We start from the raw sequence: 21105 nt of genomic DNA on the forward strand, positions 1-21105 counted from the left end.
ATTTCATTGTTAGGCTTTCTTTTGTTTGCTTTAGATACTATGGATGATGGATTCTGAGACGTTACATGCTGATAAACCTAACTGCTGGTAACTAATTTTGGAGAGGCTTTTGAGAGAATTTGGAATGATTTATAGTTGTGTGATGAAAAATGCTGACTAATAGGTAAGAGGGAATTTAGGATGTTGGAATTTAGAAATATTAAACCTGAAGATTATCGCTTTTTTGTGTTTGACTCTATAGAGGTCTTGCAGTTTTCTTGTGATTATCTGTTGTCGGTGACACTACAGATAGCATCAAGAACCCCATGTCCCTCCAGCCAAGCTAGTTATCAAATCTAATCTTATCAGAGGTTTAGAAATTATATACAGATAAAAACTTTCCTCTAGGTAAGACGATAGTATAAATTTTCACTTTAAAACGTTCCCTTCATTTCTCTCTTTCCTCTAATTCTATTTCAAGAGGCTTTTCTTTGGGTTTATATTGACAAACATGCATAAATGTTGTGTCGTTGCATAGTGTTGTACTGACATTCACTTTTATATGGCTTCTTGAATTTCACTATTATGTCATTTATTAGTCTAATGTGTTGTTTTATTCATTGAGAATAGTAGAGGTGCACAACTCAAGATGTTATTCTGTTATCTTACAGCCCTGAAGAAGCAGTAGTGTTAGTGCGAAATGCGTGTTGGCTGTTCTTGTGCTGTTTTGCCTTAGAATATTTCATCTATTTTCTAAGAAAAATGGACTTCACTACCAATACTGTCTGAAGAGACAAATAGAATCTGGAGCTTTGTTAATTTTGGTTTTGATGAGTATTGATCTGATGAATTTTCCTTGCGTATAAAGACTTTGATTTGTCAGCCATTGATGAATTAATGAATCATCATGCTACATGAAATGTATTGTTGGTTGTGCAGAATTTAGCATTAAACCCCATGCTCAAGTATTCATTGTTATAAATGTTTTAAGCCAGAGGGGTAACTAGTTTCGCAGGTGAGTGCGCAGGGCCTAAGGTTTGGTTGTCCCCAAATTAGGTGATATATTCAACAGTTGCCAAAGGCGAGACCTACTTGCTGTGTTTTGTCTCCACAGTAGTGGGGCACATGCACTACTAAATGCTTCATAATCTCAAAGAGTCAATTATTTTTGTTCTTTGTCCTTAGATTGATTAGGACTGGACTTGGAATTAACGTGGGATGTATCTTAATGATGTGTTTATGTGTTGTCTGTGAAGTGTACTTTTAGGAAACGTTTTCGACAAAAAAACACAAGGGAAGATGTTTCAAAATCAATAAATTAATCTTTATTTATTGTGTATTTAAAAAAACACAAACGCACACTGACCCATGGCCAAATTTCAATTATTCAAATAAAAACAGAACCTACTAGAGAAAGAGACATTACATTGTGCTACTTAGAAAGTCTAAGGAGAGAAACAGAGAGAGAGAAAGACTGAGGGAGACGCTGTGCTGAAAAAGTATTAAGAGCAGTGAGGTGACATAACAAGCAACAGAGGGAACAGATAAAGAACACAACAGAGAAGACCTGCTGCATTTCTGTCTAGTGCAGAAGAAAGCAATGTTGGAGATACACGTGCAGACACAGAGCAAAAGAACACGGGAAACACTGGAGGCGAGGAGGCTGTAATGTGATGTACTGAGGGTCTCCTTTGGTTCTAAATGAAATTCTGGAGACGATGAATGTGATGGGATCTCCCAATGAATCAGTAACTAACTATACAGGAGATGATGCATGAGACTGCAATGAATTGATCAACCAAATGTCAATAACTAATGTTAATGGCAACACTGTGATACATGGATGTGAAATGGTCTATCAAGTTTCACTTCCATGGATCTTGCTATACTGGGGCCACTAATAGAGACGGTGATCTCCCAAGAGTCACCCTCATGGGTCTGTGATTGGGCATAGTGGGGTTGATGGCAGACAGTGTATCTCTTAAGGGTCCCCCATGTGTGAAACCGCCTCTTATAGAAATAATGGGACACATCCTGCATGGTCCAGCCCTTGGGCTTGTAATACTGAGGGAGGTGGCGGGATAATGACCTGCCGAGTGACCCCAACTGGTTTTAAGGGCAATACTGACAAAGAGGGTTGGGAAACTACTACTATAAGTACCTCTCCCTAATGTGGCTACTGGATTTAAAGGGAGATACTGGGGAACTAACTGCTGGGAATAAACTTCCCTTTGATCTCATGGATTGTTTGGATGACTACAGGGCCAACAATGTTTTCACAGCCTCTCCCCAAAACAGTCTCTCTGCACTCCTTTCTTAACATTACTGGAAGACATAAGATGCACTAATATAAGAAACATCCCGCCCAACTCCTGGTATAAGACACTAAGCCAAGCTGGGCACAGCCCTGATTCAGCAGAAGTGAGTCCCAACCCCCCCCCCCCCTCCACCCCCCTTTAAAAGAAGCATCCCAAACCCATCTATGGAACAGACACATTCTTGTAGTATGCTCCCTGTTCCTGCTTAAATGGGGGACAATCTCAAATATAAGCCCAGAATACTGAAAAAGAATCCTGACTGAGGTGGCCGAGAAGAGTCCAAGGTGCACCAGGCACTCGTTGACCATGGTAAACATTCGCACTGCCCAAGCCAACAATCGTTAAACACCATCCCGCCTCCATCATTCTCAAAGTTCAGACCCCAAAGCCACTTTCTTGCAAACTGAGACGCCCCAGGTGCCGTCCAAGGTCTGCGGGCAGGGTAGTGTCACTATAACGTACGTTGCTCATGTGCTCTGATTTCTGAATGGGCCTCTCCAGCCGATATACAGGATATTGTGGCAAAGCCCTCGAGACACAGGCTCTGTAAGCTTTATACCATTTAAATAAAGGAAGGTCCAGGATACAAGGGATAAGGAAGCAATGTTTCCAACTGGAGAGGCATCTGAGGCAGGAGAAAGGAAAATCCGACTAAGTCCATTCTCGAGTCTGGTGAGGTCTTGTTGGAGATGGCCCCAATGGACAGTGCTGAAAGAAATGGTCCTCCGCCATTGTACCGTTTGGCGAGCTTGCCGTCTCCCTGTGGGGCAGATACCAGGGGCTACCGCCAGCACCAGGTGAGCAGGAGGAGCCCCATGAGCATTAACATAGGGGAAATCTCCACGGCGACGCCAGAGTTAGCTTGGTTTTGCCGATTGCCCTTTGCCGGTCGCTCTTTGCGTGTAGTGCGGCCCTCGTCTTGCCGGACACCCGGCTTTGGTCCCAAGGGCCGGTCTTCGATGTAACGCTCACCACCGCCAGATCCACCACTGCCATCGTCATCTGTGAAAAGAAATCGGTCATTCATTATAAAGTCCACAAAGCAATGCATAGCTTCTTTCTGCACTGCACTGTGCATTCAGTCACTGAGCTGCCAACTGCAGTACCTACTGGAGCATCAGACAAATCATTATGCTGCTTACTGCACAACCAATCTCTGAGGTGCTCAATAGACTTTTTTGGTTTCGACAAATACAAACAGACTCGCACCTATCCCAAAGCGATGCCGGTCAGACACATTGCACCTTCTGTGCTTGCAGTGGCTCTACTCATGTTTTAGTCATTCTATGCATGACAGAAGATTTCACTGTTACCAAATGTGCTTCAATCTTGTTGTCAGAGAGGGAAGCTTGCATTGCAATCCTGCATGTGACAGCACTGGTCTTGTACTGAATGCTATGGAAAGGGGTGTAGTCACACTCTTATGTTCATTGTGATATTTGTGTACAACTTCAGGTTATACAATATCAACAAGGAGGAGGGACTTGGAGCTATAGAAAAAGGTCCTGAACCAAAGCTCCTAAAAAGTTATACATTTGTCCAATGGATGGTTGCAGTTACTATAGTGTGAGAGAAAAAATGACTAGCTGCAGGTAAGCTGTCAATAAGGGGGAAAGTCTCCGAAGGTAGGGTGAGTGTGCAGAGTGAGGAGAGGGTACTCCTAGTGATGTTCCTGTGTGCCCTCACACACCCTCGCGGATGTATAGCATCATCATTGGGCACGGTTGCTCCTCGTGGGGGTGGCGCTGCAGTCCCTCACGGGCCCTTGGTTAGGGGCTCTCTGATGGAGTTCTTTTAAGGAGTTGCCGCATTTGTGAGTGAGGGTATGTGGGTCGAAATGTGCTAGTGAGTGCGAATTTTAAAAATGAAACAGGGAACTAAAACCTTTTAATCATAAGTTCCCTGGTCCAACCTAAAAATACTCGGGGATGGAGATGCACTGTAGTGCTGTTCAGAGAGGGGACAAGACAAAATAAAAGTCCCACTTCTCTCGACCCGATTAGTGTGTTAACAAAAGTGATTTAATGACAAGGTCAACATGTTTCGCGCTATAAAACGGTCCCTAGTGGATCCTAAAGCGCTTCGTCAGGACCGGGAAGGTGTGTTAGAGAATGGGATTCGGGTAAAGACTGCCCATAACCCCACTTACTACCTAGGTCTGGTATGCTTGACAGTTAATGTCCAGGATCCGTCGTTATACGTCAATCCCGTTCACAGCCCTCTCCTCCTTGATGATGGGCTCCGTCAGCAATGCCGCGGAGTAAGGAATTCTGTACGCCTTACGTCTCGGGGAACCTACCCGTGCGGTTGCACCGCACGGGTAGGTTCCCCGAGACGTAAGGCGTACAGAATTCCTTACTCCGCGGCATTGCTGACGGAGCCCATCATCAAGGAGGAGAGGGCTGTGAACGGGATTGACGTATAACGACGGATCCTGGACATTAACTGTCAAGCATACCAGACCTAGGTAGTAAGTGGGGTTATGGGCAGTCTTTACCCGAATCCCATTCTCTAACACACCTTCCCGGTCCTGACGAAGCGCTTTAGGATCCACTAGGGACCGTTTTATAGCGCGAAACATGTTGACCTTGTCATTAAATCACTTTTGTTAACACACTAATCGGGTCGAGAGAAGTGGGACTTTTATTTTGTCTTGTCCCCTCTCTGAACAGCACTACAGTGCATCTCCATCCCCGAGTATTTTTAGGTTGGACCAGGGAACTTATGATTAAAAGGTTTTAGTTCCCTGTTTCATTTTTAAAATTCGCACTCACTAGCACATTTCGACCCACATACCCTCACTCACAAATGCGGCAACTCCTTAAAAGAACTCCATCAGAGAGCCCCTAACCAAGGGCCCGTGAGGGACTGCAGCGCCACCCCCACGAGGAGCAACCGTGCCCAATGATGATGCTATACATCCGCGAGGGTGTGTGAGGGCACACAGGAACATCACTAGGAGTACCCTCTCCTCACTCTGCACACTCACCCTACCTTCGGAGACTTTCCCCCTTATTGACAGCTTACCTGCAGCTAGTCATTTTTTCTCTCACACTATAGGAACTGCAACCATCCATTGGACAAATGTACAACTTCAGGTTGTCAGTAATAAGTAGGGAACAGTCTGCATTTATGATAGGGAAAGACTGGAATGTTTGACTACAGTAGCCGGCTTAAGCACTCACAGGCTCCATCCTGAAAGTCCACATCGTTGCCACTGTAGGCGCTGCGTAAACGGTTGGTGGTAATGCGCAGTTGCATTATCTGCTGGCGAGTGCGGACGTCCAACTGTTCAATGTTCACTTCCACCTCAGGGTTGTTTATCTGGTTCACCAGCCCATCCCCAGTCACGTCTGGCAGATACCTGGCAGAGACATGAGAGAGAGCAAATGAGAGAAACAGTAAGATAAAGTGAAAACTAGATGTGAAGCTCATGATTCCGGAGTTTGGGACTGGTAGGCCCAATCAAACTGTTCAACACAGGCATTCAGCAATACAAAGGTAGAATTCAGCATTCTTGTAACTTCCGAATTTCCAGCCAATCTCATCCACCTAGCCCATACTTCCCTGCATTCCGACATCTATCCATCCACAAGACAATGCTGCTGTGGTTTACTACTACTGGAAAAATGGGCCTCATTCTGGTCCCCTGATTGGTGGCCAGCTGATCTTGGATCGGTTTCGACCCCCGTAACAAAGGCGAAAAATCTGGGGTTGACATTTGATAACTATCTGTCTTTTAACAAACCGATAAATGCAATCACTTATAGTGCCTTTTTGACACTAAAAATTCTGAAAAGATTTTGCCTTATATTCCACTGGAGCTGAGGAAATTAGTAGTAACCGCACTTCACCTGTCCAAAATAGATTACTGCAAGGTCTGTACATCAATCTAAAGAAATAGCTCCTCCATAAGTTACAGATCTTGCAGACTTCGACGGCACATTTATTGCGTGGTATACCCTGACACAATTCAGTCTCTAACGCATTATTGGAGCTCCATTGGCTGCCAGTAAGAGAATAGACTTTAAGGCGCTTTGAATTGTCTATAAAGCCTTATATGAAGAAGGTCCTGACTACTTTAAAAATAAATTGTTAGATACACTCCTTTGAGCCACTTTGATCCTCTTCAGCAGGCTCAATTTTAAACAAGTTTACTGGGAGGGGGTGTTTTTTTATTTATTTACGGCACAACTAAACGGTGGAATGCCCTACCTCTTCACTTAAAGACCATTCCATCCCTGTCTGTTTTTAGAAAGAATCTCCAAACGAAGCTTTTTTATCTATAGGTTTCTAGCCGGGCTCATAATCTTTATTCTTCCGTGTTATGCTTGCGCCAAGACGCCCTCGGGCGTTTCATTTCATTTAATCTGCCCTGTGAATTTGTTGCAACTTATTTTTCTATCCTTACCATGTCTCGTTTGTTGTCTTAGTTTAACTGGATCTACTGACTTGTCTTTGATCCTCAATCACCCCCCACCATTATGTGTCCCAGCAGTGGACACCTCCCAATCTCCTCTTTCGCTTTTCCATTGCTGTTACCTGCCCCGGGCCTGACCATTCCAGCACTTGTCTTCATTAGTCACATCGGCTGCCACCTTGTCATCGCTGCAGAGTGTGTGTGGAAGTGTTACCCAGAAGCGCTTCATGAGCTTCAGCTTCTCCTTGACGTCTGTGATCTGAGAAAGAAAGCGGCAGAGATATATACACTGATGGTCCAAATCGGGGCATTTGTAGCATGTCAATACTTGGGCAAGCTTACAAGGGCACGTTTCTTATCAACATAAACGAAGTTAACCTTTGAAGCACTGTGTCTTTTATACCAAGTATGTCCTCTTTAACAAAGATTACTCGGATGAGGGAGGCGAATGTAACTTTTAGAGAAAGGTGGACGAATGGCTATCAGCATAATAGTCACTAAGGTGTGCAACTTGTACTTACTAGTACTTCCTTGAGATTTTAGGAGGATTTTAAAGCAACTATATAAAAAAGTGGTTCACAACAAAGGCAATAATCTTATTACAAAGCAGGAGAAAGACACGAGAGGCAAAAACTGCTACTCTGATTGACTCCCTGGATATAGGAAGATTAACAAAACAAAAAGACACGAACAACAGAAAGCCACAAGAGTGAGGCTGACCCAGCCAAAATGGTAATCCACAGGAAGATGTTGGCTACGCATTATCAAGATTGCTTGACTCTTGCAAGAGTTAGCATACACACTAGAAAAGTGAACTATGTGAGAAGTTGGCCTGATGTATGATGTCACTAGTTCTAGTGTACACCTTATATCAGTCCAAACAACCCTTATGGTGATTGGTTGTAAAGTCAACCTTATAGACCAGCTATCCTAGTGGTAGCATGGACAAGAGCAGTCTTAGGCTAAACTCTGAATGGCATGTGAAGCCAGCTGTGATACCATATATAATCCCTTGAATACCAAATGAAAGGACACCACAACAGATATATATATAAAATAAAGTGTATTTATTCTAGTCAAACCCTCAGCACTCTTTATGAGATTAGAGGTAAGTACAACACAGTCTTATTCAAGCATACATTAAGTCACACAGGTAAGTAATACAGTTAGGCCCTAGAGGCCACGCAAACCATATACTAAAGAAGTGGTATAAGGACCACTGTCACGGAAATAGTTAGGCCTAGGCCTAGGGAATCACTGGGGCTACACTACACTAGCAACAGTTAGGAAGTGGGAGGCCCACGGGATTCAGGTGCAGAGTGGAAACACTCACGCGTAATGCGTAAAAGTCGATAGAATTACTAGCAAGTAGAAATTAACAGTTTAAGGACACTCCTGAAGCAGCTAGGGAGTCGAGACTCGGAAACTAGACCCTAGGATAGTCACTACCCTTGTGAGCACCGAAGTACCCAAGTTACCTAGCCCACGGGCTGCGGGTGCATAGGTGTGAACTTGCGTCGGGTTTCGTCGTGGACTTCTATGGATGCCTGAAGGAAAGTTGCTGACAGGCAGTCAGTGAAGAGTGTCCGGTGGATCCCAAGGCTGGGATCCAGAAGAGAGGATACCTGCAAGCAGAAGGGACAGAGTCAAGGTCACTAGCCAGTGACCACGTGGAACCAGGAAGGAACCAGGCGATGTCGTGAAGATTGCAGGTGAAAGGTGAAGCTTGTCGCTGCAGCCACGGGTACCAGGAGACGTCGAGGACGACCAGGACCAGGAGGCGAGCTGTCCCACGAAGGCTCTTGCTGTCGGCGGCGTCGAAGTCGAACTAGGACTCACCAAGTCTTGGCAAGCGGAACCCACGAAGAACGGAGGACTTGCTTCTGGTGCAGACCAGGAAGGTCTGGGGTGCTTCTCTTTTGCAAGGAAGCGGGAGCCAGTCTGGAGGAGCCAAACCAGCAGTGAAGATTTCAGGATGTGTTGTCACAAAGGCCGCTAGCCAACGGGCAAGCAACCGGACAGACGCGGCAAGCAGGAAAATGCAGAAGGGCCCCACGCAGGACTCGTGGAGTGTGGGGGGCTGATCTTCGGTGCAGATGGTGCTTGGGGTTGGGGCTTCTCAATCCCCGGTGCACAACTTCGAGGGTGCCTCAGAAGCTGCGCTGGAAGATACTTGCCACTTTTCCCAGGTAGCCGGTCCCACGTCTCTCGTCGCCTCAACGGATCTCAGCTCGGCTGTGGATGTGGATCAGGGTCGGAGAAGTCTGGAAGTCAAGGCTCTGGTCGGGCTCTGCAGTCGGTCCCTCGTAGAACTTCAGCAAAGCAAAGGGTAGTCTCTTGATGGTGCCTGTTTGCACAGGGTAGCCACTCCTTGGCCACAAGGGAGATTCTTCAGTCTTCTTCTTTCGTCGAATGTCGAAGGTCCAGAGTTTCTGTTCAAGTTGCAGGTTCAGGATAATCTAATCTCCTGGTGCCCAGCTACCACTCTTATACTAATCTGGGGGGCTGGGTTACCTGCTAGGTCACGCCTTATGGGTGGGACCTGGGAGGGGGGTGGTTACACCCCCTTCCCTTTGTCCAGTTTCGCGCCAGGACTGGGGCTGGAGTGCCCCAGCACCGGTTTGAACTGGACTATGCATGGGACACCTTGTGTGCCCCAGGCATGTCTCATTCCTTTCAGCCCTCCCTGCCCCAGTACACTAAAGTCTGTCTGGGGAGGTGCTAGCACCTCCCCAAGCAGGAAACCTATTGTCCAAGCCTCCCTTGCCGGGATCACTCCCAGCAGCAGGAGGTCAGACTCGTGTCTGTGGCAGCAGCATCCATTTTGTGATGCTGAGGCTTTGGTTAGAGTTAAACAGCAAAGTAGGATTTTAACATGTCTCTCCCTCTAGAAGGGGGGAATAATATCCTCATCACCAGAAATGGTATGGGGGTATTATTCCAAAGTGTTAGACACCTTACACGACATGTTTTGATAAAGCCAAACCATAGTTACCATAACCGTTTAAGATTATAAGGTACTTTAAGAGTATATGGTAGGCTATATCATAGAACAGCTATAAGGACATGGTTCCGAAAGCTGCAGACAGGCTCAGCTCATGCTAGAGCACCATCTCACATGTTACCAAGCACTCTGCCTCCAGGATTGTTAAGGCCTGCCATAGGAGTGACTGATAGGTACACATGTGTCTATATATAAGGGTAGATATAGGTATACTATATCTAAGCAAGGGGTGATTACACGACCTTGCCCCAGCTGGGTGATCAGCCAGTTGTGTCTGATTGGAAGGCCAGACCAGGGGTGGCATAATACATGCTGCAACCCCTGGGAGGCCTAGGGTACACCTATGCCCTGGGTACCTAGGGTACACTGTACAGGGTCCAATAAGGTGATCCTTACCAATTGGGAATGTACCTAGGGTACATGGAGTCCATTTTAAAGAGAGAGCAGACAGCCTGAGACCCTGAATGGCAGGATCTCAGGCCAACTAAGTCGAAAAACCAGCTAGACACTAGGCAAAAAGTTGGGGGTAACCATAGTCTGATATCCACCTTCCTACAAACTAGAACTATATGATGATAAACTCATGATGAATGTAGAATTAAAACCAGAGTGGAGTAAATTCACAGGGACCAGGCTCAAATTCACAAAGCAGATCACACTCAAGTAGTTGAAGGGAACCTACAGATAAGATGCAAGTTCTAAGTCGAAAATGGCCTCAGTCACAAAACTATTTGTGCATGATATAGGAGGGTCAGTTCACAAACCATGCATTTACATTCTTAACAGGAATTATTCACAGTGTTAAACCAGGATGGTGTAAAACTATGCCTCAACAAATCTGCTGCCAGAGGTGAAGAGCGGACTTTTGCCTTGTAAAGTTGGTCAACAACCACAAACCTATGAGTTTGTTGGTATTCATAAACCTTTCTGCTGACGACGCCTCACTGCTCCTGGGGGTAACACGGAGGAAACGAAGGCTGAATCCTAAGCCTATCAACATCGGGACTGCGACGACCAGGGTGCCTTTGTGATACTAACCTGCCGCACCTGGTTCCTCTTCCCCGCTCCACCTCCGTTAGCTTCTTCACGCCTCGCGGCCCCCGCTTCGCGGGAGCCGCTCGTAGGCTCGCTTCTGACTGACACCGGCTGGGCATTCATTTTACAGAGGATTCTCATTGTGGCTGCTGCTGCTGACGACGCCTCACTGCTCCTGGGGGTAACACGGAGGAAACGAAGGCTGAATCCTAAGCCTATCAACATCGGGACTGCGAGGACCAGGGTGCCTTTGTGATACTAACCTGCCGCACCTGGTTCCTCTTCCCGGCTCCACCTCCGTTAGCTTCTTCACGCCTCGCGGCCTCCGCTTCGCGGGTGCCGCTCGTAGGCTCGCTTCTGACTGACACCGGCTGGGCATTCATTTTACAGAGGATTCTCATTGTGGCTGCTGCTGCTGACGACGCCTCACTGCTCCTGGGTGTAACACGGAGGAAACGAAGGCTGAATCCTAAGCCTATCAACATCGGGACTGCGAGGACCAGGGTGCCTTTGTGATACTAACCTGCCGCACCTGGTTCCTCTTCCCGGTTCCTCCCCCTGTCTATTTAACTCACACGTAGTATCGCGTAAGCGGGACGCGTGCGGGGCGTAGACCGGGGCGAAGTCCGGGCTAAGGGCGGGCCCGTCTGAGCCCGTCCGAGCACGGCAGAGGGCGGGACGGGGTACTACTCTCGGCTGTTTGGGTTTGTGGGACCATATCCGGTGAACTCTGTTATTGAAGGTTTGTCACATATTGTATACCTTTAGCAACTGTTTGTAAGGCCGTTAGAAATCCTGTGTGTGTCTGTTTGCCCACACCATAGGAACAGTGGTTATGGCTGCTGCAGGTTTGGGGAAGGGGAGGAAGTCTCTTACTGGGTCAGGAGTTGTTGGTACATTGGATAACTTCATCACTAGGGCTTCCTCTGTTTTACAAAGGGAAATTGAGCTAACGGAAAAAAGGCTCTCGCTTGACCAAGATTTTACAAAACGGTCTTCATTGGGCAACATTGCTTTAGCGAAGTCACCTATAAATCACTGCATTACCAGTCAAGCCCTAGTCTCTAATACCCAAAGCAGCCTACCCATAGCTGTAAATTCCATTGCCCGCAGTTCAATCGGACATGGTGACCTTAACGGCCAAGATCCCTCCATATCCGTAACTAATGTTGGAACAACTAGATCTGGCTTGCCAATCCGCATAGAGGAACCTAGCGTTAAAACGACAGAGTAGGTTGTTAGACGCAAGCGGAGAGGCACAGTCTTGCCCAGCAAAAGATCGAAAATATCAAAACGGACAAAACCAGGAAGTTCAGATTTTGCAGCTAATACAGATTCTGTCCACCTGGTGACACAAAGTACTGAGTGTGCATTGGGTTTGGAAATTGGAGGAGAATTCTGGACCAAAATGGAACAGTTATTTACTGCTACTTGCCTCCCTTTGCGCAGCAGACTTGATTCAATTGAAAAAAAACTTTCTAAATTTGAATTATTGTTTGCTGCTCTACCGGGGGTCAATGAGTTAAGTGAAGGGGAGGGTCCTAATACTGACTCTGTCTTATTTATCGAAGATACAGTAGGGTCAAATGGCATTGCCCCTAAATCAATTAACACACGGTTAGATTTAATAGACCAATCCACCCTGCAGTGCGACAGACCGGGAACCACTGCCCAAATAGCATCGTACAGCCCAACTCCACGGGCCCCACCAGAGAACACAATGAGCAAGAAGAAACATGTAATTGCTAATCCTCCAGTAGATTCGAGGAAGTTTGACTCCCCCCAAAACATACCCAGGCATCCAAACTCAGAAACTTCAGTTACATCTAAGTTACCTTGTTTGGATCTGCCTCCTGAATCAGCTCCATATGTGGTGGTCCTAACGGGGGTTCCGACTCTAACTCACGGTACAAGGGAGGACTTTAGTAAACTTAAAAATAAGTGTATATATTGGCTCAACTGCCACAAACCCCTTCCCAACCATTGCAGGAGCGAAATACTCTTTGCAAGACGGTTAGATTGGGTAGGACCTAGAACCAAAGACATACAGGGTGACTGCGTTGTTATCAATTTTAGAGATTCCAGAATAGCCAGATATATCTGTAACATGCAGTCACGCAGTTTTGGTAGTTCTGAATCAACTATAAAAGCCCTCCCACTTACTTATTTTTACCTGGGTCCCTCTTTCCCTGGGTGTGAAGCTCCCTGGGGGGGTTGGGCGGATGGCTTGGGAAAGACACAGGTTGGTTTTCCTCTCCATCCAACCATTGGAACTCAAATCTATAACCAATTTTGCCCACCTAATCTTGAATCATTCCATCACAGCAATAGGTACAGTGTTCTGGATCAGGCGGATTGACATTTGGGCCCCAGTGTTGTTACCATCTTGGCCGGAGACCAGAAAGTGCCACATAATACCAAGGTTGGCCCTAAGGATAGGGGGAATAATCTTTCACAGCCCGTGTCATCTGATCTATTGTTTTGTCCAAATGTCAAAGAAGATCTACCTTCGGAATATCACACTGTATTACTAGAAGATCCACCTGTATCGACATTGCTGAGTGGGCCGGAGTCTGAACATGACCAGGAAAGTTTGGGTGGGGAAAGTACTTCCCCAAGTGACCTGACCACTAAAGGAGAGCCCAAGTTTGATATCAATCTCATTTCTTGGAATGTAGCGGGTTTAAAGAATAAATTGATTTGTGAAGAGTGGGGCAATTTCATAGATACCTTCGATATCTGTCTACTGCAGGAGGCATGGGCTCTTGAAAATTATCAACGGGCGGGTTTTGTTTCTTATGACATTTTTGCACTTTCAACTGGTAGGGGGAGACCTTCTGGAGGCCTTAGCACCTGGGTCGCAATTCACCTGGGTGTTATAGCAAGGCAGCTCCAAACGGGCTCAGATGATATCCAATGTGTTTTATTAGATCTGCCCGGAAATAAACATCTAGCTCTTCTGAATGTCTATTCTAGACCCTCTCCGGGTGGACGGGAATCCAAGGTCATATTACATTTGAATGATTTTATTTTGACTTTGGATTCTGAATATTCTATGATAGTGGGTGGCGATTTTAACTGCCAATATGAGCCACTAAGCCTGCTGGATTTAGATGACCCAGCGGCGGAAGACACACACTGGAATATCCCTGAGCCTTTGACTCCTATGGTTAAAGTTTGGACCCCACTAGTGTTACAAATCCTTGCTCTTACCTTTTCTCTATCCCTGAGGGCCTGCAATGGCAGATTTAAATCTGACCGCCCCGGACTAACCACCTTTAACAGAGCGGGGCAAACGTCGATTTTAGACTATATCCTCATTGAAATAAAATCCTGGGACAAGGTGCTTGATTTTAGGGTGATAGTTCGAGATGATAGTGACCATAATGCTCTCACTATGAAACTAAAATCAGGAAGCTGGGGATTCACAAGCTACGATACTGTGGCGTCTACACCTTCTCAACCCCTAATTCTGCATAATAACAGGCGCAGAGTCAGATGGCCTAGTATCCTTGCCTGCCCGAACAAACTGGCGGAAACTTATAGACTGGCATTGCCCTGTCTTAATGACATGGCCGAAGCAGTGTCAAACTGCACTCCTATTGAGAGTGCATCTAGACCTGTTAAAATCCATAGCCAGTTAGTAACCCAACTCTTGGATGTTTTCTCTCGGGTTGAGACCACGAGGCCCCATGTGGCTAACAAACAAATGTGGTATACTCCCGAGTGCAGGAAACTAAAGGGTGAGCTGATCCTGGCAATTAAAGCCAAGGATAAAACTAGGATCAAATTATTTCGGGCACAATATAAGCTAACGATCCAAAGGGCGAGGAAGTCATGGGAAGATGATAAGTGGGAGGAGTTAAAACTAGCTCTGCAGTATAAAGATTTTAAAACCTTTTGGGCTATTGTTAGCAATGGTAAGAAAGATCCTGATACTATTGCTTGTTCCAACATAGCCCCTGCAGTTTGGGAAGAACATTTTGGGGGTTTATACTCAGACATAATCTGTAATATACCCTCTCTAACTGTTTCCCCCCCCCCAAAATAGCTTCCGGAGCCGAGGATATCCCGATAATCACGATTAAGGAGGTTGAAAACGCCATTCATTTGCTCATACCAAACAAAGCGCCGGGTCTGGACAAAATTCCAGGAGACCTTTTTAGGTCAGAACCCAAGGTATGGGCACCGTATTTGTGTGTATTGTTTAACTCCATCTTGTTTGGCGCAGAACCACCAGAAACCTGGCGAGGTGCCGAGATTGTGCCAATTCACAAAAAAGGCTGCCCACTCCAGCCTTCGAATTACAGGCCGATCAGTCTAATCGACACGACCCAAAAGTTATTCGGGCGCATAGTCTTGGATAGATTACAGGCGTGGGAAGCAGAAAACAATATCTTAAGTACCCTACAGGCGGGCTTCAGAAAGGGTATTTCAACCCTTGACCAGATCTTTCGCCTCCAGGTCATATACTGGAAGACTGTGAGTGTGGAGGGTGGCAGCCTCTACCTCATTTTTGTCGACCTAAGATCAGCATTTGATCTGGTCCCGCGTGAAAACCTGTGGAGAGTTCTTCAAACACTTAATGTTCCCACCTACCTTCTGGATGTTTTGAAGAGCCTCCACTCGGGTAATTTCGCACAGGTCAGATGCGGGAAATATGGTGAATTATCTGAACGTTTTCCTGTTAATAGAGGAGTCCGTCAAGGATGTGTACTAGCGCCCACGTTGTTTTGCCTATATATTAATGGGCTTATAAAACACCTCGAAGGCATAAAGGACACTGATATTCCTAGATTAGCCACGGGTAAGGTACCAGCTCTAATGTTCGCGGACGATACCTTGTTGTTGTCACGCACCCCTATGGGAATCCAGCGTATCCTAGATGGCTTTGTAGACTTCTGTGGGGAAAGGGGTCTTGAGATCAATCTAGCAAAAACGAAATTTATGATCCTTAATCCTCCCAAACACACTCGCCCCAACCCAGCACTGAACGGTATCCCCCTTGAACGGGTAAAGACGTTTGGATACTTGGGGATTACACTTCAAGAAGATCTGGGATGGGGGGGTCAAATTGCCAATGCCGCTCTAAAGTTGACCCAAACTACTGGAGGTATGGCTAGATTGTTTAAAGGTTCGGCTTTCAAACCAGCTGCACCAGTGGTAGAAATTTTTAAATCACAGGCAAGAGCTGCTACTACCTATGGAGCGGAACTTTGGGGCCATTCTAAAACCGACAGTTTATCAAGGATTGAAAATTCCTTTATGAGGAACTTGTTGAGTCTACCATCTAGTTCCCCGCTGGTCCCCATCAGGTTTGACTTGGGTCTGCTCCCCATGGAAGAGGTGGTGGCCGTGCGTCCTGTCTACTACTGGAAGAGACTTTGGTCTAACCCGGACTTGGAATCCTATAAAAATGAATTTATGGGGGTCTGGCCTACAATTAAAGACAAGAACATTCCTTGGTTAATGTATGTGAGGGACACTTGTGCCAGGATCGGCTTCCCTGAACTATGGGGCACTCCGGAAAGCTCATGCCTGGCTGTCTCCAAAACCAACTTGGCTAAACAGTTGAGATACTTCTTTTTATTGCGCCTACACACGAACCCAAATGTTGGTAGGCTGACTGCCCAGTTTCTCCAGATCAAACCGAACTACGGGAGGGAGTTATTTTTAGATCTGATCTTCCCCCCTGTTGCTAGGAAGCTGTATTTTCAGCTGAGAATGGGCACTCTACCGCTTAGGTCCTTTACTTCAAGATGGGATTCTAACAAAAATACTTCATGCCCCGCATGTGGTTATAAACTGGAGGATGAAAATCATGTGTTCTTCTTTTGCCCAACGTACTATCTGCAAAGAAAACGCTGGGTAAAACCTATCTGCAGAAACCTTGGTTTTAGAGAGTGCGAAAAAGCCCTGCGAGTTTTGAAATATGACACCCATCCCCCAATTGTTTTTGCAGTTTCATGTTTTTTAAATTCTATGTGGTTGCAACGTAGGAAATTCTGCACTAACTATTAATTAATTGACTAAAGCTCAATTTTATCTATTTATCTTTTATTTGATTTTGGTGGTTTTATATTGTAATCTGATCTTGATGTGATCTTTTTCATTATTAACATTGTTTGTAAAATGTTGTTGCTTTTATGGCCCTAGTGGCCGAAATAAAGTTTATTATGATGATGATGATGATAAACCTTTCCAAGGTACGTTCCCCTTCTGGATATGGTTAGAGATTTAACCCAGTCAACAACAGAAGCAACATCTATTTCAAGGGTGGCAATGGGACTATGGACACATCCAAATTTGTTGGGAGTATAGGTGAAGGGGTTAGTTCATGGGAAAACATTTTCAGAAGAGAAAAAAACAGCAAGGGCAAATCCCTGTTCTAAAGCATTTACAAATGTTTAAAAATATACAATATTTATGCCTAAAAATGCTTACAAACATGAGGACTCCTGGACAGCTGCAACAATCGCAGCTCCCCAGGAGTACCATGGAGTGTCTGTAAATTCAAAAATTATATTAGGATACATCTCTAGGGGTAAATTAATGATATATTTGGGAATTACAGCCCTAAAAGGTGAAGATGAAATAGGAACAGCTAGGTAAGCAAGGGCAAAAACACACTCAGCCCTAAAATGGAAGAAACTGGTTACTTACCTGTACTCGTAGTTATTATCTTGATGCTATTGAAGATTCACATGACATGCATTATTCAGCCATCCAGTGGATGAGTCCAGAAATAACAGAAAATGGTTGAGAAATAAGTTACAAAAATACTACCTGAGAAGAACGTTTATTTTTTTTCCAGCCTTTGGAGACACTACCTTAGCAGTGGCTGCTCCCTAAAAGCCCCCTTTCTAGGGACAGAATGCTAGCTAGAAATGGAAGGTATGGATTTTTCCTTTCACAAGGAATGAGTATTTCCAAGAGAAAACAGGAATTAGTTTAGTCCTCCTCTAATCTAATTTTATGCCATAATTCTCTGCAGGTCTCTTCGTGACTATATGTGGCAATGTCATCTGGTGGTGAAAGTCTTGAGGTTAGTTGTCCCGACATCCTGCCTCCCTTCTTCTATTGAGCTCTCTCTGCCAAAGAACACGTTTAAACTGATCTTCACAGGACTGCGCCTCTTATTCACAGATCTCCTCCTCTTCTGGCACCTCTGTTTCAGGAGTGGCTGATGCCTTTGTTCTGGTTGCTCTATCTCTGGTTCTTTCTTTTGAAGACCTTTCCCTCGAGGAGGAAGGCTGGGGTGTCTTGTATACATTAAAGGAGTCATCAAACTCCTTCTTTGCCGAAGCCTGCATTTCTGCTCTGAGTCGCTGTTTCTTTCGCTCGACCTCAAGAGTCTTTAGTTTGATGTTAACAGTCACCTGTCTCTTCTTCAGGATCGAGGGTTCTGCTTCATGGTCTTCCTTTTCCATTCCGTGCTCTTGATCACCTTTTAGATTTGAGGTCAAATTTGAGGGTTTGCCATCAGCAGCATCCCTGGTCTTAGATCTGTGATGCTCTTTGTGTTTTAGTTTCCCGTCGATTACTAAAACGTTCGGTGACGGGTGGTTTTGGAGTGTTTCCACTCTCTTGACCCGATGCACAAGTGCAGTTATGATGTTACCTGACGCTTGTCATCATGAATTGATTTCTTCAGAACTTTAATGTCGAACCTTCCTTATATGTCAAAATATTCTCCCTCTTTTCTGGCTTCAGACAGTGAATCCTGCACATATCATTTTCTCCCTTAAACCTTCATCTGACCCCAGGAGCTGTGGCCCATATAGCCCAAAGACTACGACTCACATGTTATCCTTACCTTATCTTCAGACTACAAGACCTGTATCTCACATATGATACCATTTTCTACCTTCCACTCCCCAGGCGTATACATCCCATGCTATCCCATGCTTTGCCTTCAGACCACAAGATTTGGCTTTCATTCATGCTCTGATGTCAAGCCCTTGCTTCCCATACCAGTCTGTCCAGGTTTGTTCCAGCTGCGGTGGTGGGCTTCTCTTCAGGAGAATAGATCCGAAACCTTCGTTTTGTTTCATCCTTGGGAGCCCGCTTGGTTCGGCCCGGGGCTGGTCGTGGATTTCCACATCCTTGGAATACCTGGGAAGAGAAAACAAAAACAAATTATCCTTTTTTTTTCAGGGAAAAATTTCAGATGAATTTCAGATGTCTGTTAGTCATGTTGTTAGAGAAAAAACCAAGGTGAGATCTAAGCACTACAAGAGCCACGTTGTGAGTGGAAGATGGAATTCTTAATAACAGTTTTCAAAGTAGAACAACTTTTGTCTGCACTCCGCGACACACTGGGGATCATCTTTCTCCCCCATGCGCTGATTCAAAACCCAAGACAAATAATCCAATGTGACTCACCCGCACCCCACATACATCCATCCACATATTTCAATGACAGTCACCTCATGGAGTTTTATGTGACGCACTCCTGTGCAAATGCAACTATTTTCAGAATGCTGTTATTCGGTGTTTACAATCTCACCCTGGTTGACAAGTGCACTGCGTTGTCCTGCATGTACATTATCCCTTCTGAGATCTTCACTTTGATAGAGTCTGCAGCCAGCTCAAAGTTGAAAGGGCCTTCCAGTCTCTCCGCCACCTGAATCAGCGCATCTGGTGGAAAACGCACATGCCAATTAAATTTTACAACTCAAGAACAGAGGGGCATCAAGCCCTTCATACAGCCTTAAGACTACCTGTCACCCAAGAGTGAAACTAGCTATATAACCTATACCATACACCCACTGTAGTCTCTGCCCTACCCCAGCAGCCTGCACAGCAACCTTGTAACATCTAGCTATTATCAACGTAGAGGTAGTAGGTACACTATCTCTATGGTGGCATTGTTGAGGGCGAGGCATAGGCAACCAGTATTACTGCCTTTTCCTCCCACCACTGCTCCAGGGAGGAACTTCTCGCCTCCATTTCTGGCACTGTATCTGTTCTACCACCAGCCTAGAGAACAGTGGTGTGCACAGGGCAGCTTCCACCCTCAGCACTCCCTGCTCAAGCTCTCTTCAACTCTATAGGAAAATATATTGTGCTGGCAGTGGGATCAGGAAGGCCTTTTAATCTCTTCCTATTTCATAGTATGCAACCAATTTAAAGAAAATCTGATTCCCTTATTTTATATACATTAATCTCTTAAACACGATAGTAAAAAAGCTTAAACGCATGCTGGATAGAATCCATATCAGAAACTGTATTGTTGCAATAAATTTTAAGTTACGTGGTTAAGACATGATTATGATCAGCAGTAGGATTAGGTTTGTACACATCTGCTGAAAACAGCTGACAAAGAACGGTGATGGATCAAACCCAGATCTGTTGACTGGGTGTAAGTGTTTGATTGGTTCTGATGCTCCGTCCATGAGGCACAGGGTCAGACTGATTTGCATATGGCCATGTCTGAACTGGGGTGGCAGAGTGGGCTAAAGAACGGTGATGGATCAAACCCAGATCTGTTGACTGGGTGTGAGTGTTTGATTGGTTCTGATGCTCCGTCTATCACCACCCCCTTTTGTACCGCTTTGTTCGCCATAAGTTGGCAGGGTATGCTCAGACGTGAGTCCCTTGCTCACTTTGCCACTGGATTCAAGCAAGCCTGGCTGAAGACGGCTGAAATGCCAGAAACCGGTACTAGGAAGCTTGTTTCCGGTCCAGGGAAGGCATGGCTTGGCAGTTCGTGCTGGACTGTTCACTGTTCACAGGGTCAGACTGATTTGCATATGGCCATGTCTGAACTGGGGTGGCAGAGTGGGCTAAAGAACGGTGATGGATCAAACCCAGATCTGTTGACTGGGTGTGAGTGTTTGATTAGTTCTGATGCTCCGTCCATCACCACCCCCTTTTGTACCGCTTTGTTCGCCATAAGTTGGCAGGGTATGCTCAGACGTGAGTCCCTTGCTCACTTTGGGCCATATGTAGGAAGCCAAATACCGGTCGGTAACGGCCGATTTTCGGTAAATATACCGTTACCGACCGGTATTTTGGCTTTTGCTATGTAGGGGGCACAATTCAGGATTCGGTAATTTACCGAATCGGTAAAATTACCGGATCGGTAATTTTACCAAATTCGGTAAATACCGAATCCTGAAATGAGATGTAGGGGGAGTGTCTCGTTGGTGTGGGGATTCGTTATTTACCACTAACTAAAAGTTGATGGTAAATGACGAAAACCTGTAAAAAAGCATTTTTGTGCAATTTGAAGTGTGCAATGTGGCAGACATACATGCCCTTAGGGCATGTATGTGCGCCACATGTGCACACATGGACGAATCAGGGGTGCAACAGGGTGTCAATGTGACACCCTGCCACCCATG

The 21105-nt window shown here is 45.6% G+C and overlaps 1 protein-coding gene across 2 annotated transcripts in view; it reads right to left on the reverse strand.

Moving 5' to 3' along the window:
- Window positions 1-1281: 1281 nt before the first annotated feature.
- The window catches only part of GPC2 (glypican 2), a 177096-nt gene continuing 157272 nt past the window's right edge, over window positions 1282-21105 (reverse strand). For both annotated transcript variants that reach the window (XM_085640132.1, XM_085640131.1), the window contains exons 6-10: window positions 19266-19396; window positions 18731-18871; window positions 6840-6976; window positions 5483-5661; window positions 1282-3299 (exon numbers count right to left, since the gene is read on the reverse strand). In XM_085640132.1, the coding sequence (XP_085496258.1) occupies window positions 3079-3299; window positions 5483-5661; window positions 6840-6976; window positions 18731-18871; window positions 19266-19396 (809 nt within the window). In that variant the 3' untranslated portion in view covers window positions 1282-3078. The remainder of the gene's footprint in view (window positions 3300-5482; window positions 5662-6839; window positions 6977-18730; window positions 18872-19265; window positions 19397-21105) is intronic.

The sequence above is a fragment of the Triturus cristatus genome, chromosome 12, assembly GCF_964204655.1.
Source record: "Triturus cristatus chromosome 12, aTriCri1.1, whole genome shotgun sequence".
NCBI lineage: Eukaryota > Metazoa > Chordata > Amphibia > Caudata > Salamandridae > Triturus > Triturus cristatus.